We start from the raw sequence: 24,988 nt of genomic DNA on the forward strand, positions 1-24,988 counted from the left end.
CCCTCTTCTGCTTGCTCTAGATTTTTAGCATCTGAATTCCCTATGGTCTTCAATTTCTTTGAGATCATAGCAAACCTTCAAATATATGCAAAAAGAAACAAAACAACCTCGCTTGATCAACTGCATTATCCCATACTACCGTAACGAATATATTCAGTTGAATAAAGTTCATGACATCAGACTAGTTCTAATTAAATGGATTTACTTTATAAAGGATGAATATACTATTAAGGGATAGATCAGATGCTTACAGTATGAATTATTTAAGCTGGTTGTGGACAGGAAAACAAAGTTATTAGCCATTTCAAAGCAATTATTTTATGTATAATATATATATATAAATATACACCTTAACAGCTTTTCTAACTTCAGAAAAGCAAGCTAACTTTTCTCCACCAACACTATGGATGGTATCAATGACCTAAATGCCCTTTTACCAATACCTTCAAGTTCCCCTCAGTTTCAAAAATAACTATCATACATATCCGAACAAACCGGTGTGTATTTGTAATGTGTTTTGTTTTCTTTCCCATGTAACTCCTTTAAAAGGGACAGCCACCAAACCAAAACAAAGTAATTACCATAGAAACCAAAGATAATTTTGCTTTGAGGTTAAACATAGCATTGTGCTACTTTAAAATCAACGGATCAAACCAGACTTTCCTGAGCTGCTTGTTCAGCACCTAACTAGATAAATTCTCTAAAACGGACATTCAAGTAACTCAAGCTTTAATGGTGACTTATAAGTACTTCATCTATTTCAGTAAAGAGAAACCTTTAAATCCTAAAAAATAGAAGTAAGGCATTCAGCCCATCGCGCCTACTCCACCATTCTATAAGATCATAGCTGATCTTACTGTGACCTTAACTCCACTTTCCTACCAGCCCCCATACCCCTCACCTCCCTTGCAGGTCAAAAACCATAACTCAGCAAAGACTTAAGATGGAGAGGAATTTCCCTTCTCAGGGTTGTTAAATGGGAGAGCTCTTGTTTTTAAACTCTGCTCCTAATTCTAGATTGCCCCATGAGGGGAAGCATCCTCTCAGCATCTACCATAGAAAAGTTGCAGCACAGAAGGAGGCCATTCGGCCCATCTTGTCCATGCCAGCCCGAGGACACCCAGGTGCCCTTTCTAACCCCACCTTCCTGTACCTGGCCCATAGCCCTGCAGCTTACAGCACTTGAGGTGCAGGTCCAGGTACTTTTTAAAAGAGTTTAGAGTTTCTGCCTCTACCACCAACTCGGGCAGCAAATTCCAGACATCCACCACCCCCTTGCGTAAAAAAGTTCTTCCTCATGTCCCCCCTCTACCTTCTACCACTTATCTTGAATCTATGTCCCCTGGTTCTAGAATTCTCCACAAAGTGAAACAATTTTATCTGTCCACTCTATCTATTCCCCTCAATTTTGTACACCTCAATCAAGTCACCTCTCAGCCTTCTTTGTTCTAAGGAAAATAACCCCAACCTATCCAATCTCTCCTCGTAGCTACGCTTTTCTAACCCTGGCAACATTCTTGTAAACCTCCTCTGCACTCTCTCCAGAGCTATTACGTCCTTCCTGTAATGTGACCAGAACTGCACACAATACTCCAGTTGTGGCCTCACCAGTGTTTTATATAATTCCAACATTATATCCTTACTTTTATATTCTATACCTCTGCCAATGAAGGAGAGCATTCCATATGCCTTCTTGTCTACTTGAACTGTTGCCTTCAGGGACCTGTGTACTTGTACGCCAAGATCTCTCACTTCATCTAACCCTCTTAGTATATTCCCATTTATTGTGTAATCCCTGTAATTGTTTGACCTCCCTAAATGTATGACCTCACACTTCTCTATGTTAAAATCCATCCGCCACTTTACCGCCCACTCCACCATCCCATCTATATTGTTTTGGAGATTATGGCTATCCGCTACTTGGCCAATCTTTGTGTCATCTGCAAATTTCCCAATCGTGCCCCCTACGTTCATGTCCAAATCATTAATATATAAAACAAACAGCAAGGGTCCCAATACCGAGCCCTGTGGAACACCACTTGAGACAACTTTCCATGCGCAAGGACATCCATCGACCATTGCCCTTTGTTTCCTGTTACAAAGCCAAACTTTTATTCAGTTTGCCACGTTACCCTGAATCCCATGGGCTTTTACTTTCCTGTCAAACCCCCTTTTGATTCTTATGTTTCAATAAGATCACCTGTCATAAAAATATGCTTTATGCCTAATAAAGATTTTTAGTCCAACAGCTGGAAAACCAAACTGAACTTAAGACTTTTCTAAAAAAGACAGACTATGTATGGCTACCTAATTTGCATCACTGAACCTTCCACATTCCAGTCCATTAAGATGTAGACACCATGTCTGCAAAGATCCATCAAGGACAATAGTCTCAGGTGAATGAGTGAGCCATATATCCTGTCCCCATTAATAAGGCAATCACCTGGGTTATTCAACAGGATGTTCCCATACATAAACTAATCAATCTACATTGGGTATATGCTAAAGTGAATCACTTGGAACAATGGGACATTGCATGAGCAAGAGGATTCCAAGACATGAACTGATTAAGTTACAAGGAATACACTAGTCACGACCATGTTTGATTCACTGGGTGATGATCGTATGACAGGCCTCTGTGTTTAAACTTCTGCTTTCTCTGCAGGAAGAGGACAAGCAGCTGATATACTTCTGAGAGAAGACCTGAGTGGGGTCCCTCCTCCCTCTCTCCAAACCACCTCGCCATCTTCAAACCCTTTTTACTGATTGTGACCATCTAGGGATGTCCCTGCTGCAGATGGAGACTTATTAACAATTCAATCCAGCACTACTGACTCCAGAACAGCCAAACCAGCCATCTACATCTTTAAATGGGAAACATTGGGATTGCTGAAGTAAAGTCACAAGACCGCCAAACTTAGCCTGAAGCCAGCCGAGCCACCAAGCAACAGTCTGTATTCCCGTTTAATTTCTCTTAAGTTGATAAATCTATTCTTCCCTAATCTATTGGTGTGTGTGTGCAAAAATGGGAGTACATTTTATTTTACTTAGATCAGTTTAATATAATAAAGCTAACCCTTTTCTACATTAAACCCAAGAAAACCTGTCCGACTGGTTCTTTTATGATCATGGTGTATAAACAGTTAAACACTCACTGAATTGGTAAACATATCCTTTTCATAAAAGCCTGTTGTGATCAAATGAGGAAAGGGAAAAGAGGGGGAGCCATTCAGCCCCTTCCCACCTAATCATAACATCCCATTCTTCTAAACTCCAATGAGTATAGACCCAACCTGCGCAGAAGACACAACCGTTTCATCCCAGGAATCAGCCTAGTGAGCCTTCTCTGAACTACCTCCAATGCAAGTATATCCCTCTTAAGAAAACCAAAACTATACCAAATACTCTAGGTGTTGTCCCACCAATTCCCTGTACAGTTGTAGCAAAGCTTATCTACTTTTATATTCCATCCTGAGTGATTTAAGTTCAGTTGAATGTATAAGTGTGTTCATTCCAGTTAGTTGAAATAGAACTTTCCTGTTTCATTTATGCGGCAGCAGCTAAGCTACACCATATACTTAAACCTCTGCAAAACAAAGGGAGGTGATGGCATCGTGGTATTGTCGCTGGCCTAGTAATCCAGAGATCCAGGGTAATGCTCTGGGAACCCAGGTAGAATTTGAATTCAGTGAAAATCTGGAATCGAAATTGATGACCATGAAACAATTGTCAATTGCTATAAAGACCCATCTGGTTCACTAATGCCCTTCACAGAAGGAAATCTGCTCTCCTTACCTGGTCTGGCCTACATGTGACTCTAGACCCTCAACGATGTGACTCTTAAATGCTCTTTGAAATGGCCTTCACCCTGCTACAAAGTTACAAAAAAGGAATGAAACCCGTTGGACCACCCAACATTGACCTAGGCAAACACAGCACTGTCAACTCTGCAACGTCCTCCTTACTAACATCTGAGGGCTAGTGCCAAAAGTGAGAGTTGTCTCAAGACTAGTCGAGCAACAGCCTGATGTAGTTATCTTCATGGAATCATGTATTACAGACAATATCCCAGACACCACTGTCACCATCCCTGCTGGTGGGACAGGACAGACCCATCAGAAGTGGTGGCACAGTGGTATACATTTGGGAGGGAGTTGTCCTGGGGCTCCTCAACATCGACTCGGGGCTCCATGAAGTTTAATGGCAACACGTCACACAGAGGCAAGGAAACCTCCTGCTGCTTACCACGTACCACCACTCCACCCCTCAGCTGACAAAGCAGCCCACTTGATTGGCACCATATCCACAAACATTCGCTCCCTCCACCATCAATGCACAGTAGCAGCAGTGTGTACCACCTACACGATGCATTGTAGGAATTCACCAAGGCTCCTTGGACAGCACCTTCCAAAACCACAAACACTACCATCTAGAAGGACAAGGGCAGCAGACAGATGGGAACACCACCATCTGAAAGTTTCCTTCCCCCCAAGTCACTCACCACCCTGACTTGGAAATACATCACCTTTCCTTAAGTGGCTGGGTCAAAATCCTGGAACTCCCTTCCTAACAGCACTGTGGGTATACCTACACCACATGGACTGCAGCAGTTCAAGAACAGTTCAAGAAGGCAGCTCACCACCACCTTCTCAAGGGTAACTAGGGATGGGCAATAAATGCTGGCCCAGCCAGCGAAGCCCACATCCCGTGAATGAATTTTTAAAAATTATCCAAGGCCGTAAAATTCAGCATTACAAATGCCTTTGTACATATTTGCATCAATTATTGCAAGAACTCAGTAGTAGAAGCATAGGCCATCTAAATAAATACCTCAAAGCTGCAAACATCATTACTTACATTAATAGCAAAGCAAAAAAATTTATTTGAATAGCACTTTTCACAACATCCCAAAGCACTCTGCAGCCAACGAAGTAATTTGATTGTAGTCACTATTGAAATTTTATAAACACTGCAGCCAACATGCACATAACAAGTTCCTACAAACAGCAATGGTCAGATAATCAATATCATGAAAACAGGTTGAGGGATAAATATTGGCCAAGGCATCTCCCTGCTCCATATCTAAAGTGTCACTGGATCTTTTACATACGTTTGTGAGAGCAGACAAGACCTGCACCTCTGAGTGCAGCACTCTGAGTTCTGCACTGGAGTGTCAACATTGCTTGTTGTGCTCAAGTCTATGGAATAGGCCTTGACCACACAAACCTTCTGACTTAAGCGGGAAGAGTTCCACTAATTGAACCACTGTGACAAAAGGGCCCATACTACACAAGTTGCAGTTTTTAAACTTATTGTAATTTTACTGCTCCTCTATGCAAAACTGATCAACTCATCAAATTGTAAAACATTATATTTCTCAAATGTTAAAGTGCACATGAGAATATGCCCAGTATGCTGCCCATTACATCATGCCTTCTACAACAAAACGTGCCATTGGCTTCCTCTAGTCAGCCGGTATTCACTCACTCTCTCACATTTTTTGGCAAGATTGTGACCAGTAAACTTTACATCCTCACCCAACTCAAGTTGTTTAACATTTCCATTTTGGGAAATACCAGTAATTCATGATTTTTAAAATTTTCTCCTCTCAATTTTATAATATCCATATTAAGGATACAATTCTATTGTTCTGAAATATAATGAATTTTTAGATAAACGTACTCAATGTTCTGTCTTATAATTTGGAGCTGTAGAAGCTGTACCAAAATCACCAAATTACAATTGGATGTTAGCAAAATTCTCCTTTGGAGTGAACTTGACAATGTAATAACTTTTCCACCCCCAATACCATATCATCCCACACTATACTCATTGTAGCTTGCTGTCAGTAGATCATAATTAGGTGCCTCATTTATAGGTGAACCTCAGCTTCCCCTTGGGCCTTACTAAAGTTGTACAATCTCTGCCACCCCAGCTACAACCCGTCAATTCAAAACATTACACAGCACTAAGCACAAGGCAGATTTATAGTGACGTATTGCATTGTAACTTAAATTTTGTTGTGTGTGAAGCTTGACAATGAGTTTCTGGATGCATTTCATTGAGGTTATGCATTCATCCACAGTGCTACTGAACTTGCAACAGCAAATGCCTCGACAAACAGACTTAACTTACAATATAGTTAACTGGAAGGTTGTTTAAAAATATAAGTGACTTAAAAGAAATAACTTCAATTCATATACCACTTTCCACAAACTCAGGACATGGCAACATCAGGCAATTACTTACTTTTGAAGTGTGGTCATATTCTAATGTAGGCAAACATAGAAACTAATTTGTGCACAGCAAGATCCCAAACCAATGAGATAATGACTAGATAATATATTTTAGTTATGTTTGTCGAGGAATAAATATTGGCCAGGACAAGAGAACCCCTCTGCTCTTATTTAAAGTGTACCACATTATCTTTTACATCTGCCTGAAGGGGCAGACTGAGCTCTGTTTTATGTCATATACAAGACAGCACTTCCAACAGTACAGATCTCCCTCCACAATATACTAAAGTGTCTGTCTAGGCTATCTGCTCAAGTCTCTGGAGTGATGAGTCCACAACCTTTTAATTTAGGAGACTGGTTATGTATTCTATTATTTCTGTACAAAAATGACTAGATAAAGGGAATACTAGAGACTGGTTTTGTGTTCAGTAATTGGCTTCTTCTGTTGAAACATACAACTTTGTAGCTATAAAAAAAAGGCTTTATGGTGCAGTGTATGAAATTCTAAGAACAAAAGGATAAAAGCAGTGGATAAGTAAAGTTCAGTTAAACTTTTAACATTTCGAGCGACATGAATCTATTTGACCATTTATAAACTCAAGACAAAAAAATATTAAAAATTACAAATTACTCACACATTCCTCAAGTAATTAATATTTGTATTCCATTCAACTTCAATAAGTTACAAGACATGGGATGAGTATTGAATTTACAGCATCATACACAGCAATTTCTTCAATTTCAGATTGCGAACATGGAAAATTATATTCAGAATTCAATTTCAGATGCAGTATCACTCAATGCCCTATTCTTGTTAATCTTTTGAATGGTCTTAAGTAGGTGGGGGGAATTTTGGTTTGAAAATCGTAATTTTTAAGTGGACAGAAAACAGAGCAGCAGATTTTGGCTTAAGCTTATAATTGGAGCTCACTTAACCCTTTCAGTACTTGTCTCAAATCTATATGAATAGACAGTCTAAAAAGCATCAAGTTGTTCAAATTTTTTTTCCATTCCAGTAATGTAAAAAAGTGGTACAAACAAGTTTATCCAAACATTTCCAACAAAAAGCCATGAAATACAGAAAGATTATCCTTGGCAATTTAGCAAGAAAAACTTGTTAAAAAACAATATTTTTCTAAATAAAAGTTTTACGAAAACCATTTTCACTTTGAGTAATTGATTTTTTTTTAAATGATCTGAGAAACATTATTAAACAACAAAAGTGAACAGAAAGTGTGGTCCTTTAAAGAGAATTTCCCTGATTTTTCAAGTAAGTATTACTATCAGGAATATACTGCTCATACAAGTGTTAAAAAGGACAAGATTTATAGCAGTAGCTACCAACCTGATTTTTAAAATGTCTATGACATCTATTTGGGTACTGTTAGTCTGTAGGGGATACTTCTGCTACGAGACAAGATTTTAATCCTTCAGTCTCAACACAGGCAATATTTGTTTCATTTTAGTTTTCACCATTCTCAATTTTAGGACTTTATACTAACTGCATTAAATGGAGTTAACATCCCAAAATGCACTGGAAAGGGCATGACTTAACTCAAGCAGGGCAAAACAGATGTTGAAGCTACAATATTTTGGGGGAAAATATCCAAGATTGGTAAAGCGTTCAGGTCATTAGAAATTTACTTCCCAGACATTTAAATTCCTAATCTCAACAGGCTATCCAATAAATAGCTGTTATACACAGACATTAAGTGAGATTGCTTCTCTCGGCAGCTGTCTGTAGATTCTAGCCTCTGTATTCATATACATCGCAATTAATTTAAATTGTAAAGATTTTCCATTGTTTTTGCAGATCATAGCCTGATATCAAACTCCAAACAACTATCTGCTCTATACCTATGGAATGTAATGGCAATTATGTGAATAATTCAGTAATTGATAATAGCAAGCATAAGACAGATGAAAGAAACCATGGCCACTGAGGTCACAACTAAGTTTCTAAAAATAAATACAAAAATCAAGCCTGCATTTTTTCCAAGTAAATAGCATTTGTGGGGTTTAACAAAACCAATACTGACTGCTATTCTGTCTGATCTAAAATCAACTCAAATATAGCAACTGGAAGCACTGACTATCTTGGATGTCAAGTCATGAGAAACATTAATGGCACTGATTGGCATTCCAGGTATATAAAAAAAAAAATCAACTTTATACGCAAGGCAAATTACCCTGTAAACAGAAATGCTAAAATGAATACCCCAAATCTGAACAATATCAATTTCATAATTGTAACCCAACTCAAATTGATAACATTAACATTTATACTATAAGTTTAATGAAAACTTAGGTATCTAATCTTGGAGTATAATACACTCCAGAATGATTAAAACTATATCTGCAATTTTTAAGTTACATGTCTATTCAAAAAACTGCTACAAAAGCCTATCTGGAGTTCAGAAAATAAGAAAGGAAAACAACGCCAACTTTATCATTGCATTATAATTAAATCAACTAGTAGAATAATATTAAGGCCAATAGCTGTTTTGGTGGCAAAGTAATTTCATTATTAACTACCACCCAAAATCTATTCAAGATTGAGACACAAGTCATAATGCATCTTGGTAGAACAGGAAAACAATGGACAACATGCAAATGGTTAAAATGCCATTTAGTGAAAGAGTGCAATACAGTAATCCTAAACAATATTCCTGATCAAACAGTATTGAAGAAACAGTACATATACTTGATGCCTTGCAGAAAACTGATCATGAGACCATCAGGCACATGGTTTAAAAGGAGGCCGTTCTCCACTGAAGTGTTAATTTTGTTGGTCGTGTTCTCACAGGAAGCTATAAATAGTATTTGTTTCAATAAAAGTTTGCAGCACTTTATAAATAGGTGCAGAAAAAACTAGCAAAAGGTTAATTTGAAATATCAACAAATATCTGTACATGTCAGTACAATAGTGGAGAATGACTAAAAAAAACTAAACATTATTGGTGATAGGAAGCTCAAAAAGAACAAAATGAGTGGAGACAATATAGTCTTTTAATGCTGATACATCAACTCAACTATTTGGTGTACCAAACAGCTACCATCGGTTGTAAGGAAGTTACAGAAAATTATTCAAAAAGAAATCTATGCATAGAAAAATGATTCAACACAATAAAATTCTAAAACGATTTTAATTTATACTGTTGGAATAAATTACACCTCGAGTACAATAAGCCTGCTCAGGTATTAAACATGGAGCAAGCTCTAGTTACCACAGGCACTATAGGCTGACAAACTACATACTGAGGCTTCACCATAGCAAAGGCCATGGCAATTAAGAACTTAAACCAGTCCAGGTTCAAACAATTCAATAACAGCCAACCCTCCTTTGGTCTCTCTTTTTTTCCATCTTTTAATAGAAATACAACATAAATATAGGTAAATGGGAAAACAAAGTTAGCAGATAAAGGGATAAGGTCTCTCCGATGGTGTATTCTAGGGTCAATGCAGGTGGAGAAATGGATTAATTTACTTTTATATCTTCTGATCAAAAACTGCTCAACATTGCAGGGTTTTTTTGTGTTTTTTTTTTAAAATAGCATAGTGATGGACAGCGCAGTTCATCCCAGGAAATGATGAGCAACCTAGCTGCATAGACGTTTGCCAACCAATGCAGCAGAAACTTGGCTCATTTGTGAGAAAGTCTCTGTGATCCATTATACTGTGCAGCTATTAAAAATTGATCCCATAGTTAGCTTCTGGTTCAATCATCAGTAAGATCTTGAACAAACAAGACTTCACAGCGACTCAATCCTGCTTGCTGCAGGGTGGGTGGATTTGGCTCTTTCTCTGTAGGCAGGCAGGGCAGTACTCTGCGTGGAAAGTTAGCAACTATTTGAAATTTCTCAGGAGTTTCTTTCAAGGAGAACAAAAAGTCATATATCACCTGCAATGAAAGAAAAAAACATTAGTTTAAGAAATTTAATTTTTGACATTATACTTTAAAAAAATGCAACCATCTTTTTTCTCCTTTTCCCTTTCTCCTGGTGTTGACTCATTGCTCAAGCACACCTCTATAAGTGCTGGCTGTCCACCAGTACTTCATTCATTTGCCCATTGATCACATATAAGCGTCAATGGTAATTTCCAGCAGAAGGTCAACTACTTGGGGGTAGCTATGTATAATTCTGTCCTCCACAATTTCGACATAGGCAAACTTCAAGAAGGCATTATTGAATAATAATGATGAGTGGGAACTCTGCCCAAATTTTACCTCTCTTATCCTCGATGATGAAGCCAACTGCACTGTTCTTGCTACAGCCATGGCTGAAGTCAGCTTAATTAGCAGAGACCAAGGGAATTGATGGTCAATGTAGTGAGTAAACTCATGCAAACGGCAGGGGTACTGGAATAACAATGTTTAAGTCCAATGTTTGGACAAATAAATTGCCTGTATGTGGTGTTTAAACATCTTATATACCTTTGCATTAGACTTTCGCCAACAAATGAAATTATGAATAGCACTTCCAGTATTGTTGGTGCATCATAGTATTTGGGATTAATCTCAAAATATAGAAGAATTCAGACTATCAGAAAAAAGATTTTAAACTTTAAAGATCTGGTCACCAACTGTCCAACTAATACACTGTTAGAGGTAGGATGGAGGTGACTGATGTTGCGTGAAGTATTGCATAGTAACTATGCAATCAGACTGGTATTTAAAACAGCATTATCAGCCAAAATAAATCACTCTCATGCATGTACAAGTTATCATACTGTACAATTTCAATATACACAGTTTCACAAGCAAGCTATGAATAAGCAAACAAAACAATTTGCATTTCTACAACTATAAAGGCAGTTTATTGCAGTCAATAAAAATAAATATTGTATTTTGTAGAAGTACTAATAACTGAAACTGTATTAAATGTAGTTTCATTAGTTTTTTATTCCCAAGGATTTAAGGAATACAACATTTTAAATGTTTTCATTATGTAAATAGGAAGCATGGAAGATTCTTACTGTTAATGACTGGGTAAATAGAAATCGCCGTTCCACTCGAGTATCATTTGGCAACTTAAAGACAATTTTAACACTGTCTGGATTGTCTGGAAAAGGCTCAGGGGGAAGGCGTTCAGACTTGCGTTCTTTCTCTTCCTGCAAACTCTGCAACCATAAAAAAAAATTATGTTTTTTCCTCACATTTACAAAGTTACAAGGTAACATTTAACATAGGATGATATGAACGTCAGCTTGGGATTTCAATTGAATTTTTAGTGAGAATTCATTAGAGGTGGGGCACAAGCACTGTTCCATCCATGGCCATTTTCAGACATCACCCTCAAATCTGATCCTGTTTTCAACCAATGCCAACAAGTGTACTTCCAGTAGGTGTTGCTGGATAATAATCAGGAACAAGAACCTGTCTGAATCTTCTCCTTAATATGTTGGTCACTGAGGCCAAATTTAACCCCTTAACATGGCTGAGATAATTTATAAGCTTCATAAGCTTTTTATTCCCAAGGACAACATTGGGTAAATAGAAATTGCTGCTCCACTTGTGTAACATTTTCAACTTAAAGACAATTTTAACACTGCTTAGGTTGTACAGAAAAGGGCTCAGGGAAAGTCATTCAGACTTGCAGGGATTGACCCCGAGACCATCCTGGTGTGTATGATTCAGGTATTCAATGCCTCAACCAGCTCAGTCTTCAGGAAGGTAAGGTCATCAGTTAAACCTCCACATGTGGGTAGATAATGTCATAACATTACAAATATCTAGCCTCCCCACACTGAAACAGATTTTATTAAAATCATTTCATGCAGTTTTTTAAACAAGAAATCTCCTTACCCGTTGTCTTCTTTCTTCCGCAAGTATCTGTTGCCTGACATCCTCCTCCTCCTTTCTCCTCTTTTCTTGTGCCTCCTTTCTCTTCCTTTCTTTTTCCTGGTCTGCACGAAGTGAAGCCAAATAAGCTTCATCTTGCTGCTGTCTTAACACTTGCGTCTGATTCCTTTCCTCTCTGGAGATTGAAGAGACAAGAATAGCAAGAATATCATTATTCGCATAATCAGTTTCACATAATAATATTCACATAACCAGCTGTCAACAGATCACCGATTGGTTCAACTGCATGCTATTTAAAGACACAACAAATCCTGATTAAACCAACCCTTGCCAGAGAACAAAGTAAATATTGGTTAAAAAGTGAATTTTCTTAGGATTACTTCAAAAGAAATAGGAATATAGTCCAAAAAAAGAATTATTCACTCTTTCTCTAACCCTTTTCCTACTTGACTCTTGGCACTCTCTGCCTGCAAAAACCCTTGCTTTTGAAGGTATATCAAATGCATTCCTGGTTTTGTTACTAAAAATGTGCAGGACCAATGAGCATCATCACAATGTTTGTTGCAGCTTTTATTTTCCTCAAGCACTAGCCTTCTGGCCAGTAGTACAGCCAGTGAATTGGCTGAGACTGTCATGCCAATGTCAGGGAACACTAATTCAACATATCAATGGAGACTAAACTCAAGCCTAAACCTCTTTATTACAAGGGAATTAAAGAACTTCAACGATATATCAAGGATTATAGGATGAAACAAAGTTGCCATTTTAACTGGAGTCTCAAAACAGATCCATTTTTTATCCATCAATTCTCCCTGTTCCTTTCCCAAAGAAATGGCTCATTTTAAATTCAGTTAATTTAAAAGGTAAACATTTCTGATTTTGTTTAATAACAATAAATCCAACAGTCTTCTAGCCAGAATTAACAACCAATATCCTCCATGAATAAAAGTTTGCTCCTGATATAATAAGTTAATACCAGCCTTTTACTGCTGAAAAATTAGCTCAAAGTCAGCCCTTGTTGATCAAACTAATGCAAGCAGGGGCTACTTTTCCAAGGTTGGGAGTGAGAGCGAGGTGGATTTACTTGGCTTGGGAATACTGAAATAAAAACACAAAATGCTGGAAAAACTCAGCAGGTCGGGCAGCATCTGTGGAGAGAGAAACAGAGTTAACGTTTCAAGTCCGTATGACTTCTTCAGAGCTGAAGGTAGGTAGAAATGTGATGATTTTAAACTGTTTAAGAGGGGCGGAGCAGGTGCAGAAAAATAGGTCAGGGATAGGTGGAAGCTCAGGAGAGATCTTGAGCTCCATCCCCTCCTAAACAATATAAAATCCATCACATTTCTACCTGTCTTCAGCTGCAGAAGAGTTATATGGACTCAAAATGTTCATATGGACTCAAAATGTTAACTCTGTTTCTCTCTCCAGTGATGCTACGAGGCTGGCTGAGTTTTTCCAGCATTTTCTGTTTTTATTTCAGATTTCTAGCATCTGTACTATGTTACTTCATTTTAGGGAATGCCAAATGCTGCAAATTGAAATTGTTTCATTCCCAGTACAAACCTTACCAAATACAAAGCATTTAAAAAAATAAGAAATCTAAATTATTTGAAACAGCCTTTATTCTCAGAACCATGAGGTAATGCATGCTTGACCCATCAATTTATGGTTTTTAGATGAATTATTCACAAATAACCAGCCACACAATACCACCATGGATTTGTTACCTTAACAATACAATATTCCATACTAAATTACAGAAATTGAGGGCTCCCATTAATTTTGAAAGAAGTGCCGTATTGCTCCACATCATACCTATCAAGTCGCTCTGATACCAAGTATGTAGCATTAGCATCCATAATGAATGTCAGCTGATTGACAAAGTCTTCAGCCTGAAGAAGGCCTTCTAAACGACCAACTACCGTCATTCTTTGCTCTTTCAGCATGATCATTGCCAAAAATGGATAGGTGTTTTCTCGTAAAGCCTGTGACACTGAAATATATAGGCATACATGTTAGTTTGTTTGAAAATTTTATTAAATTATTTATCATTTTCCACTTTTTGCCTTGCTATCCCTATACCAGGGTTTAGATCGTGGCTCTTGCGTACAGAATCAATCATGGATCAGTGTAAATCATGCTGTTAGTAGCAAAAAGTAGCACTTCCATAGTTACTTCTTGAAGGACCATAGAAATATACAGCACAAAAAGAGGTTACTTGGCCTCTGAGTCTGCATGGCTCTTCTGAAAAGCAATCCAGCTAGTCACACTCTCAAGCCATTCCCCATGTTCCTGCAATAATTTTCTCCTTGAAATGAATGCCCAGCCACCTAAAGCTTTCTGCCCAGTTCAAAGTAGCACAACAAACTACTGGCCAAGTTCATCCTACTATATAGTTCATACAATTATGGCCCAATGAAAAACCTCTTGATGGAATTTGATCTGGTTTTAAAACAGCCAACAACTCTCTTTCAGTTGATAGATCTTGCATTGTTTCCACGCTGCAGTTAATCCTTTTGCGGTTAGTAAAAGAGATCTTCATTTCTAAAATGGTGCATACTGAATGAACACTTTCTTGACATGGTTCAAGCTGTCAAATACGTATATCTGAGATCTTGCAGAACTACTCTAATTTTCATATGTCACCGTGAAGGCTTTTCAAGCACATTGTGGTCATATGGTATTTGCAAAATCAGCTTGGAAAATAAAAATATCCACCAGCGGACAAGCCCAAAACAAGAAACAGAGTCACTTACATTTAATGTGTAACATGGTAATTCAAATACAGTATCTCCCAATTTGAGTACAAACATCTTTTTGAAGCTAACAATGAAACTGCCAACAGTGTCCAGTGAAGAGAAATGAAAATAGGACCTTTCCGGCCTAGCAAAGTGAACTTTGTTGCTAGAAATTCTTAATCCATTAAAAGCACATGAAAAAGACCATAAAAGCCTGATTGTTAGTTATCTAATTTTTAATAGGAACATGGATTTTCCTTAATTCAACATTTTAGCATAGAAAAAATTAAAATAGATTTCACGCAAAGAGATCTTTGTTTCATGTTTAGTATTTTAGTCAAACAAAATTCTCTCAAGGCTCAGATAAAAGCAAAAGAGGAGTCATATTGGACTAGAAATGTTAAATCTGTTTCTCTCTCCAATGATGCTGCCAGACCTGCTGAGTTTTTCCAGCATTTTGTGTCTTTATTTGCTCTAGATCAGATGTTATGTGGCATATGAACATTTCTACAAGTTATATAAGGTGTATTGGGTTACTTTTGTTGATGTCATTTTACTTTATCTCACAGTCATAATTATTAACTGTAGCACTGTTAGATTGCTGCACCAAACAAGCATGTGCTATAAGTAGAATTATTGACTACAGAGGCAGAATCTGAAACATTATTCATCCTGTAGCACAGAAAAACAGGCAGTCAATCTATATATACAGACAATTAATTATAAGAGAATAAGAAATAGAAGCAGTAGGTCGTCATTTGGCCCCTTGAAACTGCCCTGCCATTCAATAAGATCATGGCTGATCTGATTGTGGCCTTAACCCTCCTTTCCTGCCTGCCCCCATGATTCTTGACTCCCTTGTAGATCAAAAATCTGTCTAACTCAGCCTTGAATATAATCAATGACCCAGCCTCCATTGATCTCTTAATAAGATAAATAACCCTCAGAGAAGAAATTCCTCTTCATTGCCTTATTAAATAGAGGCCTCTTATTTTGAAACTGTGCCCCCTAGTTTTAAATTCCCTCATGACGGAAAACTTCCTCTAAGTCTACCCAGTCAAGCACCCTTAGAACCTTATATATTTCAATAAGATCACAACTTATTCTTCTAAGCGTCAATGACTATAGGCCCAACCTTTCCTCATGAGGCAAATCCTTCATCCCAGGGATCAGCTTCATGAACCTTCTCTGACCTGCTTCCAATGCAAGTATCCCTCTTAAGTATGAAGACCAAAACTGTATGTAATACTTTAGGCAAGATCTCACCAATATCCTGTACAGTTTTAACATGACTTTCCTACTTTTATATTCCACCTCCACTGCAACAAAAGCCTACATTCCATTTACCTTCCTAATTACTTGCTGTACCTACATGCTAATCTTTTGGGATTCATGTGCGAGGACACCCAAATCCCTCTATCCTGCAGCATTCTGCAGTCTCTCTCCAATAATATTCTACTTTTCAATTCTTCCCACCAAAATGGACCTCACATTTTCATACATTATAGGCCATCTGCCAAATTTTTGTCCACTCAATTAACCTATCAATGTCCCTTTGCAGACTCTTTGTAACTTCCTCACAACTTGCTTTCCTATCTTTGTATCTTCTGTAAATGTGGCGACAATACAGTCTGTCCCTTCATCTAAGTCATTAATATAGATTGTAAATAGTTGAGGTCCCAGCACTGATCCCATGTGGCACTCCACTAGATAGTTTGCCAACTTGAAAAATGACCCATTTATTCTAACACTGTTTCCAGTTAGTTAACAAATCCTCTATCAATGTTAACGGCCTTTGATTTGCCAGTGCAATTTTAGTGCTACACAAGAAACAACTCAATGGCATCTCAAAAGTTAAACGCAACAAAGCCATGAATGTTACCAAAAGGTATCAAGAGATTGTCGGTTAGATAATGGTGAATAGCAGCAGGAGGCTATTGATAGGAATATATTTGATAGGTTGATGGTTCAAACAGTTGGCAGAGGGAGCAGGCGAGGAGCTTTTGGAAGAGACACAGGTTTGCTAATTGAAACACAGTAATGTCCCCAAGTGCATTCCAGTATTGGAGTAAAAAAAAGAGAAACAAATCAGTCCACAAAAACAGAGAAATGCAAAAAAAAAATGCAGGAAACCAAAAAGTGATGAAGAATAAATAAAGACAAGCAGAAACACCCATGGAATACACAAACAGGTAAGGCATAGAACAAAATATATCATGCATAAAAAAAGTCACTGTGTTACGCTGCAGGAGATCTATATTTTACAGCACAGTTACTGAGTATGAGCTGCCAACCATAATCATTCATGGAAACTGTTGTTGGCACCAGGAACAGTTATCAAAGACAGAAGAAGAAATGTAGCATGATCTGTTATTTCAGGTAGGATTTTGTTTTCCATGCAATCATCTCAGTAAATTGAAAACATGGTAAAATTCAGACTTTACTTTTTGTATGATAAAAATCACTTACCCCTGTAGCCTTCTGGCTTACTGGTGGAACAGGCCCAGAAAAGCATCCTAGTGTTGATGAAGTTTACAACCTCTGGGTTGCATATTGTATTACTAAAGTGGAAAGAAACTGACATTTAGTCATTCATGATTGATAAGCTGCCAAACCCTTGAGCCCCATCTTTATGCAAAGGTATAATTCAATAGATATCAGTAAGCCGCTAATACTTCCTCAAGTGAGCATCAGTAGGCTGACATGATGGTCCTTTAGTCAAATAGCATCCTTACACTCTACCCAGGCACACACACGAATGGCCATTTGCTGGAGGCATGCTAGTTCCTCTATAACCATACCTTAATACGAATCATTATTTTGTGGGTGGGGGGTGGGGAGTGGTGGGGGCAAACTGAGAAACAAAATTGTCCTTGATAACGCCCTAATTAATGCAATATAAAAGCAGCATAAATCATAAAGGCACAGTCCATTGCAAGTAAAGTATTTACAGTAATCAAAATTTCAAATATTTCTAAGTTCCAGCCTCACACTACAGCAGTTCAGAGCTCTAGCAGCTGTGCACTATTCCCAAAAGGATTAATATGAATCCCTACCATCGCTGAACTTACATCTTCACAATTTTATCCCCCTTCATACTCCACTCTTAAGGCAATGACAAATACTGGACAAGATCACTGGAACACTACTACTTCACTTAAATGACTGATGTTCACACAAAAACCAGGGAAACAAGTGCCAGCTAGCTAGCTAATTATAAACTCAATGAAAGAGCCCAGCTCTTTCCTTGTCCTTTATCCACATGCACATGTAATTACAGTATTTATGGCAAAAATCAGCAGGCCAGAATCAATAAGTTCTGATGAGAGATTTTTGATCTAAAATGTAAATTCTGTTTCTCTATCTACAGATGCTGCCAGACCTGCTGAGCATTTGCAGTATTTCTGTTTTTATTTTAGAATCAAACCTAGGCTCTTCTTGGTTTGTGTCATTCAACAAGATGTAATTTGATGTATTTACCCACCAAGGAACCAGGAACTTTCCATAATGCATTTTCTTTTTTACTTCTTTGAAATGAGGACATTAATTTCTAAGTTCATCCCTCGGCCAGTAAACCAGAGAGCAGACTGGCCACTAGTTACAAAAACAACTCAATTTTCATTTCCAATGGGTGAGTAAATCACCCGCTTAGCTTACTGACCATGCAGTGACTATAGAGATTACTCAAAGAGTTTTACACAAAAGTTTGGACTGCACTCAGTGCAGTACTGTTACACAGAATTACATACAACTCACAGCACAGAAACAGGCCATTCAGCCCAACTGGTCCATGCCACTTTTTTTATACTCCACATGAACCTCCACCCACCATACCAAAATGTTAATATGCCTGTGCAACTATTAGTGTTCAAACAATTTCCATGCATGTAGCAGCATTTTGGGGTTTTTTTTGTAAACTCAAATTATATTTCACAAGGGCAATGTACAAGTCTTGGTTTTGAATAAAAAAAGCAATTCAGAAGTACAAAATAATACACTCACTTACCGACAGAACTCATCTGTGTCCTGATGGTCGTCACCATGAAGGTAAACTAGTAAATAGCGAAGCTCACGTTTGGCATCATTCAGTGCCTGTATTCAATATTGAAAATAATAAGTTACAAATAATGAGAAAACTATTCTAAAGCATGTTCAATAACTTTACTATTTGAAAGAGAAAACTAAGTAATAAAAAAACCTGATATTGGATTTATGATGACAAGGCAAAATCGCTGATTTTATTTGTACTGATGTAGCTTAGGTAAAGTAGAAAATCATGCATGTATGTTTAGTCTGCTAACAAAGTTTTAGCAAAAACTGATTCATCTGCACTGGAATTCAGTTAGAACCATAATTTCTTTGGAAAAAATATGCAATGAGTGGTGTCTCCTGCATAGGCAGCAGCAATCGTAGGTCTCCTCTGCCATGGCAGCAGTTGCGTAACAATTGGCTCCATTGTTCTGGAGGTAGGGAATCTGTTAATTACTATCCAGTGACCCTTGACCAAAAGTGCCTAAAAGGACATCAGCCATAAACATGATCCAGCTAAACTGTGATCAGCTGTGTTCAAATATAAAGAATGCTTACTTTGCCCAGACAGTGGAGCTTTACTTATTTGATAGAAACCCTAGAGGCCATGGAGTTTCGATTCAAAAGCAATTCAATAGTGTATATTTTTCTATTAATTTATAAGGAAAAGTAATTAGGTAAAGTAGCGCAATAAGTTATTTATAATTAGGCTTCTGTTCACAATATGTTTGAATTTTGGAGGTAGTGAGAAATAAAGAAATCTAGCTAAAATGCAACTATCCATTGGAAAGTGAGATGACAAGTCTACTTATGTTTACCTGCTAATTCATTCTTGTTCTTCAATAATTTATTATGTTGAAATTGATTTGTAGCTTTTAGTCTGAGCTATGTGGTTTTGCTTTATGTTTACTGAGATACCGAAAGTATAGTTGGTAGGCAAGTCATACTAGTTCCAATGCATGTTCCAACAGTACAAGGATCCATAATATACAGTAGATAAACAGTCTCATACACAATAGTGTGGGCTAATTTTCAGTCCATGTGAAGTGAGGGTTGTTTACAGAAACTCACCTCTTGCTCAGAGCACAAATAAGACTTATTGAATAGCTGGAATTGTATTATTGGTGTCTTGTGAAACTACACCTCAATCTGATTACCAACTTCAGGAGAGAAGGGAGACAATTTACATATAGTAGGGGCAGGAAGGGCAGGTAAACTTCAAAACATTAGAACAGTAAAATACCCTCAACTGTAGACTTAAAATAACTGTAAAAAAAATGTACTTGTGTACAAACCTGACTGTAGGTTCCCTGATAGAAGACTGGGTGGATCCTTCCATACTGTTCCTCAAAATTTTGAATAAACGCAACTACATCCCCAACAGGATCAGTAACTCGGCTCCTAGGATCTGGTCGTATAAACCGTATAGCAAATCTATACAAAACAAAAAAGAGAATTTAGATTCAGGATTTGTCTTTTTTTTAATGCTAGTTTTTGAAAATTTTTAGTATCTTACCTAAAGATGTCCAGTAGCGTATAATAGGTGAATCGGAATGGAAGCATTATCAAGTAATAACTCCATCCTAAGAGACCCTGCAAAATTCAACAGGTGTCATTGTTATCCACTTGGGTATAAAACTGTATGAACTGAATTATTTTTTGTTTTTTCATTAAAACAAAAATTAAAATTTTGTTGCATACAGCATATAAGGTGATCTGAGCAGAATTTACTTGTGGCTTGGCCACATCATCCAACCAGGCCACATATAAAATACAAAGCTACATTGGATATATTAAGGACAGCAGGCACAATGAAAATGAGTACTTAGATGCGTTCAGAAATCACCCTTTAACATAAGCCAATTTCCTGAATGAGGTCAAACCCAATATAGGTATCATTAATCTACCTCTTAAAACTATAATTGATTTCATGCTTGTTCCTGCCCTACCAAAAATATATTTTAAATAAACAAGGAATAAAATTTGAGCCATGCAGATAATGCAAGAAAGCATTACGATTCTACATCCAACTTTAATGGTGAATTCCCCACCATTTCACCAATACTGAGCTACAAAATAAGCACATTTAAGACATATATTTAGTTATAAATAACTCAAAATACAATTACACAATACAATTTCAACTGAGCTGCAATAACGTTCTCTGAAATTGAATTTAAGGATAAAATAATTAAAGTCACCATAATATGCTCTCACCCTAGGCTGAGGCCTTGAAACTACATAACTATAGACTCTGTGATCAGCTGTATGGACTTGAAGTGGACGAGAGGAAGGTGGATTAAAGACGCTGGGAACTCCTTCTTGTTCATTTAGTCTGTCCTGAACAGCTGCCTAAAGGATAAAAATGGGAATGAAGGAGAAAAAATAGGATTAAGAGTAATTCAAATGATCAGAAAAATAAATCTATAAAATGGGTTAAATTCTTTCATCCGACACATTACAAGTCACATTGTATATATTAAGGCACCAGTCACTTGCTGTTGATATCTGCTGCAATGTTAACATAATATATCAAAACAAAGACAACTGTCAAATTGAGTTTATCAAAAACATTTGCTTAAATAGGAAATAGCACATTTAAAGTTATTTTCAAATCAATGCCATAGCCCATTATAATATTTTACACTTGTTTCCTTCCTTTTTACCTCAATATTCCAATGATGCTGCTCAAGTGTACGACGACATTGGTCCATTGACTCGATACCAGTCAAGTCCTGTTGTGAGAAATGTAAAAAGAAAAATGTCTTAATTAAAAACAGTACAGACAAGTTTGCATTCAATTATCAACTTTAAATATACACAGTTATGTGGTCTGGTACTTCAAGCAACTGTTTGACATTTAAATGCTTTTATGGATGTTTTCAGGTATATTCCTTTTTACACCCACAATTCTTCATTTGTTCCAACCCCAAGAGCTGAGGGGCTGGTGCATAATGGGTTAAGGACTTAAGGATTCAAAGGATGCTCAAGATTAAGTACTAGTTACATGTTCATTTCGTTATCTCTGATCTGTCATACTCAATTGTTCAACAATGAGTACTGGACAAGGAGAAATTTCCACCACTAAATATTGGGATGACTTAAGTTACTGCCTTTGATCCCCATCACAACTTCCATTTTGCAATGACAACTTCCATCCCACTCTTGAGCAAATGTCCAAAACTGTGAAAGACCATTCACAACGTCAGTATTGTGTCTGATCCCAAGATGAGCTTCCTGCCACATATCCACTCCATTGCCAAAATGACTTATTTCCACCTCCATAACATCATCCAACTCCGCCTCTGCTTCAGCTTATCTGCTGCTGAAACCCACACCCGCACCTTTATCATCTTCATACTTGACTATTCCAACATTCTTCTTGTTGGCCTCCCATGTTCCACCCGACATAAACTTGTGCTCATCCAAAACTCTGATGCCCATATCTCAATTCATGTTTCCTGACATATACAGGCTCCTGATCCGACAATGCCTCAATTGCAAAAACCTCATCCTTGCTTTTAAATCCCAACATGGGCTTGCCTCTCCCTATGTCTGTAGCTCCTCCATTTCTAGAATCCACCAAGATTTCTGCACTCCTGCAATTTTAGCACCTTGAGCCAAATCTGCAATTTTAATTGCTCCACCATTGGCAGCCATTCCTTCAGCTGTCAAGTCCCTAACTTCTGGAATTCTCTCCCTAAATCTCCTCCTTCAAACCCACCTCTTTGACCAAGCTTATGGTCATCTCTACTGTGTCTCCCTCTATGGTTCTGTGCAAAATTTTTATTGATAAACACTCTTGTTAAGTGCCTTGGGACATATTTCTACATTAAAGACCCTATATAAATATGAGCTATTAACTTGTCTTACATTTCTAAATATTCTATGTCATATACAAGCTCAGGTTATAACTTAAATTAACATCACAGCTTATTTGTACCTTAGGACCAGCACTAAATTGCAGACTTGTCCTTTGATTTTCTCTTAATTCCTTGGGAGGGATGCAGAAGACTGCCTTGCCTCCACTCTGCAATCCTTTTCCCTCCCCAATGGTTCAGTCAAGAACAAAGCATATGAGAAAACTACCTGACAGCTGCTGCTGCAGTCAATTTTATCCACTCTTGCCTGTCTGGCTGTCCAAGAATCATCTTTTGAAATATCAGATCAAATCTGACTTTTGATATACCACCAGATCTTAACACTCCAAACAGGTTAGAGGTGTAAAACAATAGGGCCTCATTCAAGAATCAAAAATAACTTTGATTTTGAAAATCTTGAAAAACGTGCTCAAAGTTTGCTTTTTCAACTTCCAACTAATTGCTATAAAAAGCCTCCTAAATTACTCTTTCATTTAACGTTATTGTTCCCAAGGAATAGAATTTCATAGATCTTTCATCAAATATTTACAGATTATAACAAGTCATAGCAACATGGTCCCAGAATATTTGACATTTTAATGGGTGATTTCAAAAATGTGCTAAGTCAAATACAAATATTTGTTTACAAACTATTTTTAATATTAAGTTATTTTGAATAAGTTCCAGATAGTTTACTATAAACTAAAACCTTGATTTTAATGCTTTGCACTAAATTTAGCATGCATCAATGCTGCAACGAACCTTTAAATTTATTTCATAGGTGTAAATTATCAGTGCTAGTTATGTTCTGGGGGAAAAAAGTTAAATTGGTGACAGTTAAGATTAACAAGTAACATATTCTTAACACAAAATACAGATTCAATTAACTCTATTTTTAAACTATTAGCGTTCTTACTCTTTAGAACGTTGTAAATAAAACTGCACTTAACAGGGGAAGAAAAAAATAAGTGAATCATACCAGATATGGGGGGGGGGGGGGGGGGGGGGGATTACCAGAAAATGTGAGTACAGAAAAATGCCACAGGTGCAGAGGCTTCAGCCCTTCAGCACGATTAAATGAATCAAATAAATGAATTAAAAAGTACCCCAGAACGACAACTCATGTCAGCCTCTGTGGAATTCTATTGAGTTTAACAAATTTACCTGAAACTGCAACAGTTTCTCTGTCTGTTCTTGCGTTAGTTCCTCCTCTTCATTGCCAGGCGCCGCCATCTTGGATCTTGCGTTCCAGGCCTGTGCGGAAGTAGATGATTTTTGGGTAAAGTCAACAATCATGAAACGTAAAAAAAAACCCTCCAGCGCAGAAATATTCGATTTCTGGGGTTGCACCGGTATTCAGAAGCCAGGCGGCGTATTTCTGCGCATCGGGGTTTGGATTTCGGTGCATTCGTTCCCGGCCAGTATACCGTGGACGGAAACTGCCGAGGCTCTTCGGTAACTCTCGGGATCGCCCTGCGCCGACCTAAGCCGTCAATTGAGTTGCGGAGCTGGTTTGGAATCCGGTTCGGTGCAGCACGCGCCAGGTCCTGGGATCTGAGCTGGGGTTCCAGAACCTTGGCCCGGGGTTCCAGAACCTTGTACCTGGGTTCTAGAACTCCACGACGTCAACACATGGAGGCAACTTATTCTAAATGTATTGCTCGTCACAAACACGTGTCTCCGAACATTGTAGTTTTCTTCCACTGTCACCCGCAACACGGGATCGTGATCGAATAAGGGTCCGGCAGAGGAAAAGCTGCAAGAATGTGGCTGAACACACACTAGAACACGTTGCCAACGAACAACACTGACAATAGTTGATATGCATTTTTGAAAAGAGGGCTACAGTATTGAAACCAGACATGGTTGATAGAATAAAAACTGAAAATGCTGGGGGAGAAAAACAACTCAGCAGCATCTGTGTACAGAGAGGAACAGAGTTGCGTTTCATGTCTGTGACCTTCCATCAGAAATGAAACATTAACTCTGTTCCTCTCTTTCTATATGATGCCTAATCTGCTGAGTACCCCCACCCCCCCACCAAGCATTTTCTATTTTTGCTTCAGATTTCCAGCATCCGCAGTATTCTGCTTTTTGATTATGATGATGGGTATATCACGACATTGTTTTCAAATTATTTTTCCAGGCAACCAATTTTTAAACTTGCAGCTGAAAGTAAGTTGCAGTTTTTTTCAATGATTAAACATTGACTTTTTGAAATGCTCTACTCAGGTTAAATTTGTCTTCTGAGTTCACTGCCCTCTTATCTTCTCTTAATATCTTCCTCCATGTAAACTCCCCAATCCACATTTGCAGCCATCC

General features: G+C 37.7%; 1 protein-coding gene across 1 annotated transcript; it reads right to left on the reverse strand.

Annotated features, from left to right (window-relative positions):
- Positions 1 to 9,365: 9,365 nt before the first annotated feature.
- Positions 9,366 to 23,980, reverse strand: faf2 (Fas associated factor family member 2). Its single transcript, XM_041194016.1, has 11 exons — positions 23,831 to 23,980; positions 21,473 to 21,541; positions 21,024 to 21,158; positions 20,323 to 20,399; positions 20,102 to 20,240; positions 18,784 to 18,869; positions 17,247 to 17,338; positions 13,855 to 14,032; positions 12,043 to 12,214; positions 11,214 to 11,357; positions 9,366 to 10,137 (listed from the first exon to the last, which is right to left on the reverse strand). Exons 1-11 carry the CDS (start codon positions 23,960 to 23,962, stop codon positions 9,955 to 9,957), a joined length of 1,407 nt encoding a protein of 468 aa, XP_041049950.1. The 5' UTR covers positions 23,963 to 23,980; the 3' UTR covers positions 9,366 to 9,954.
- Positions 23,981 to 24,988: the final 1,008 nt, after the last annotated feature.

This window comes from Carcharodon carcharias, chromosome 8 (assembly GCF_017639515.1).
Source record: "Carcharodon carcharias isolate sCarCar2 chromosome 8, sCarCar2.pri, whole genome shotgun sequence".
Taxonomy (NCBI): domain Eukaryota; kingdom Metazoa; phylum Chordata; class Chondrichthyes; order Lamniformes; family Lamnidae; genus Carcharodon; species Carcharodon carcharias.

Coding starts and splice junctions, on each gene's coding strand:
- faf2 (XM_041194016.1), bottom strand. CDS start 23,962: ATGATTGTTGACTTTACCCAAAAATCATCTACTTCCGCACAGGCCTGG. Junction 21,542..23,830: donor AGAAACTGTTGCAGTTTCAG/GTAAATTTGTTA, acceptor TTCTCACAACAG/GACTTGACTGGTATCGAGTC. Junction 11,358..12,042: donor CGGAAGAAAGAAGACAACGG/GTAAGGAGATTT, acceptor TTATGGTTGCAG/AGTTTGCAGGAAGAGAAAGA.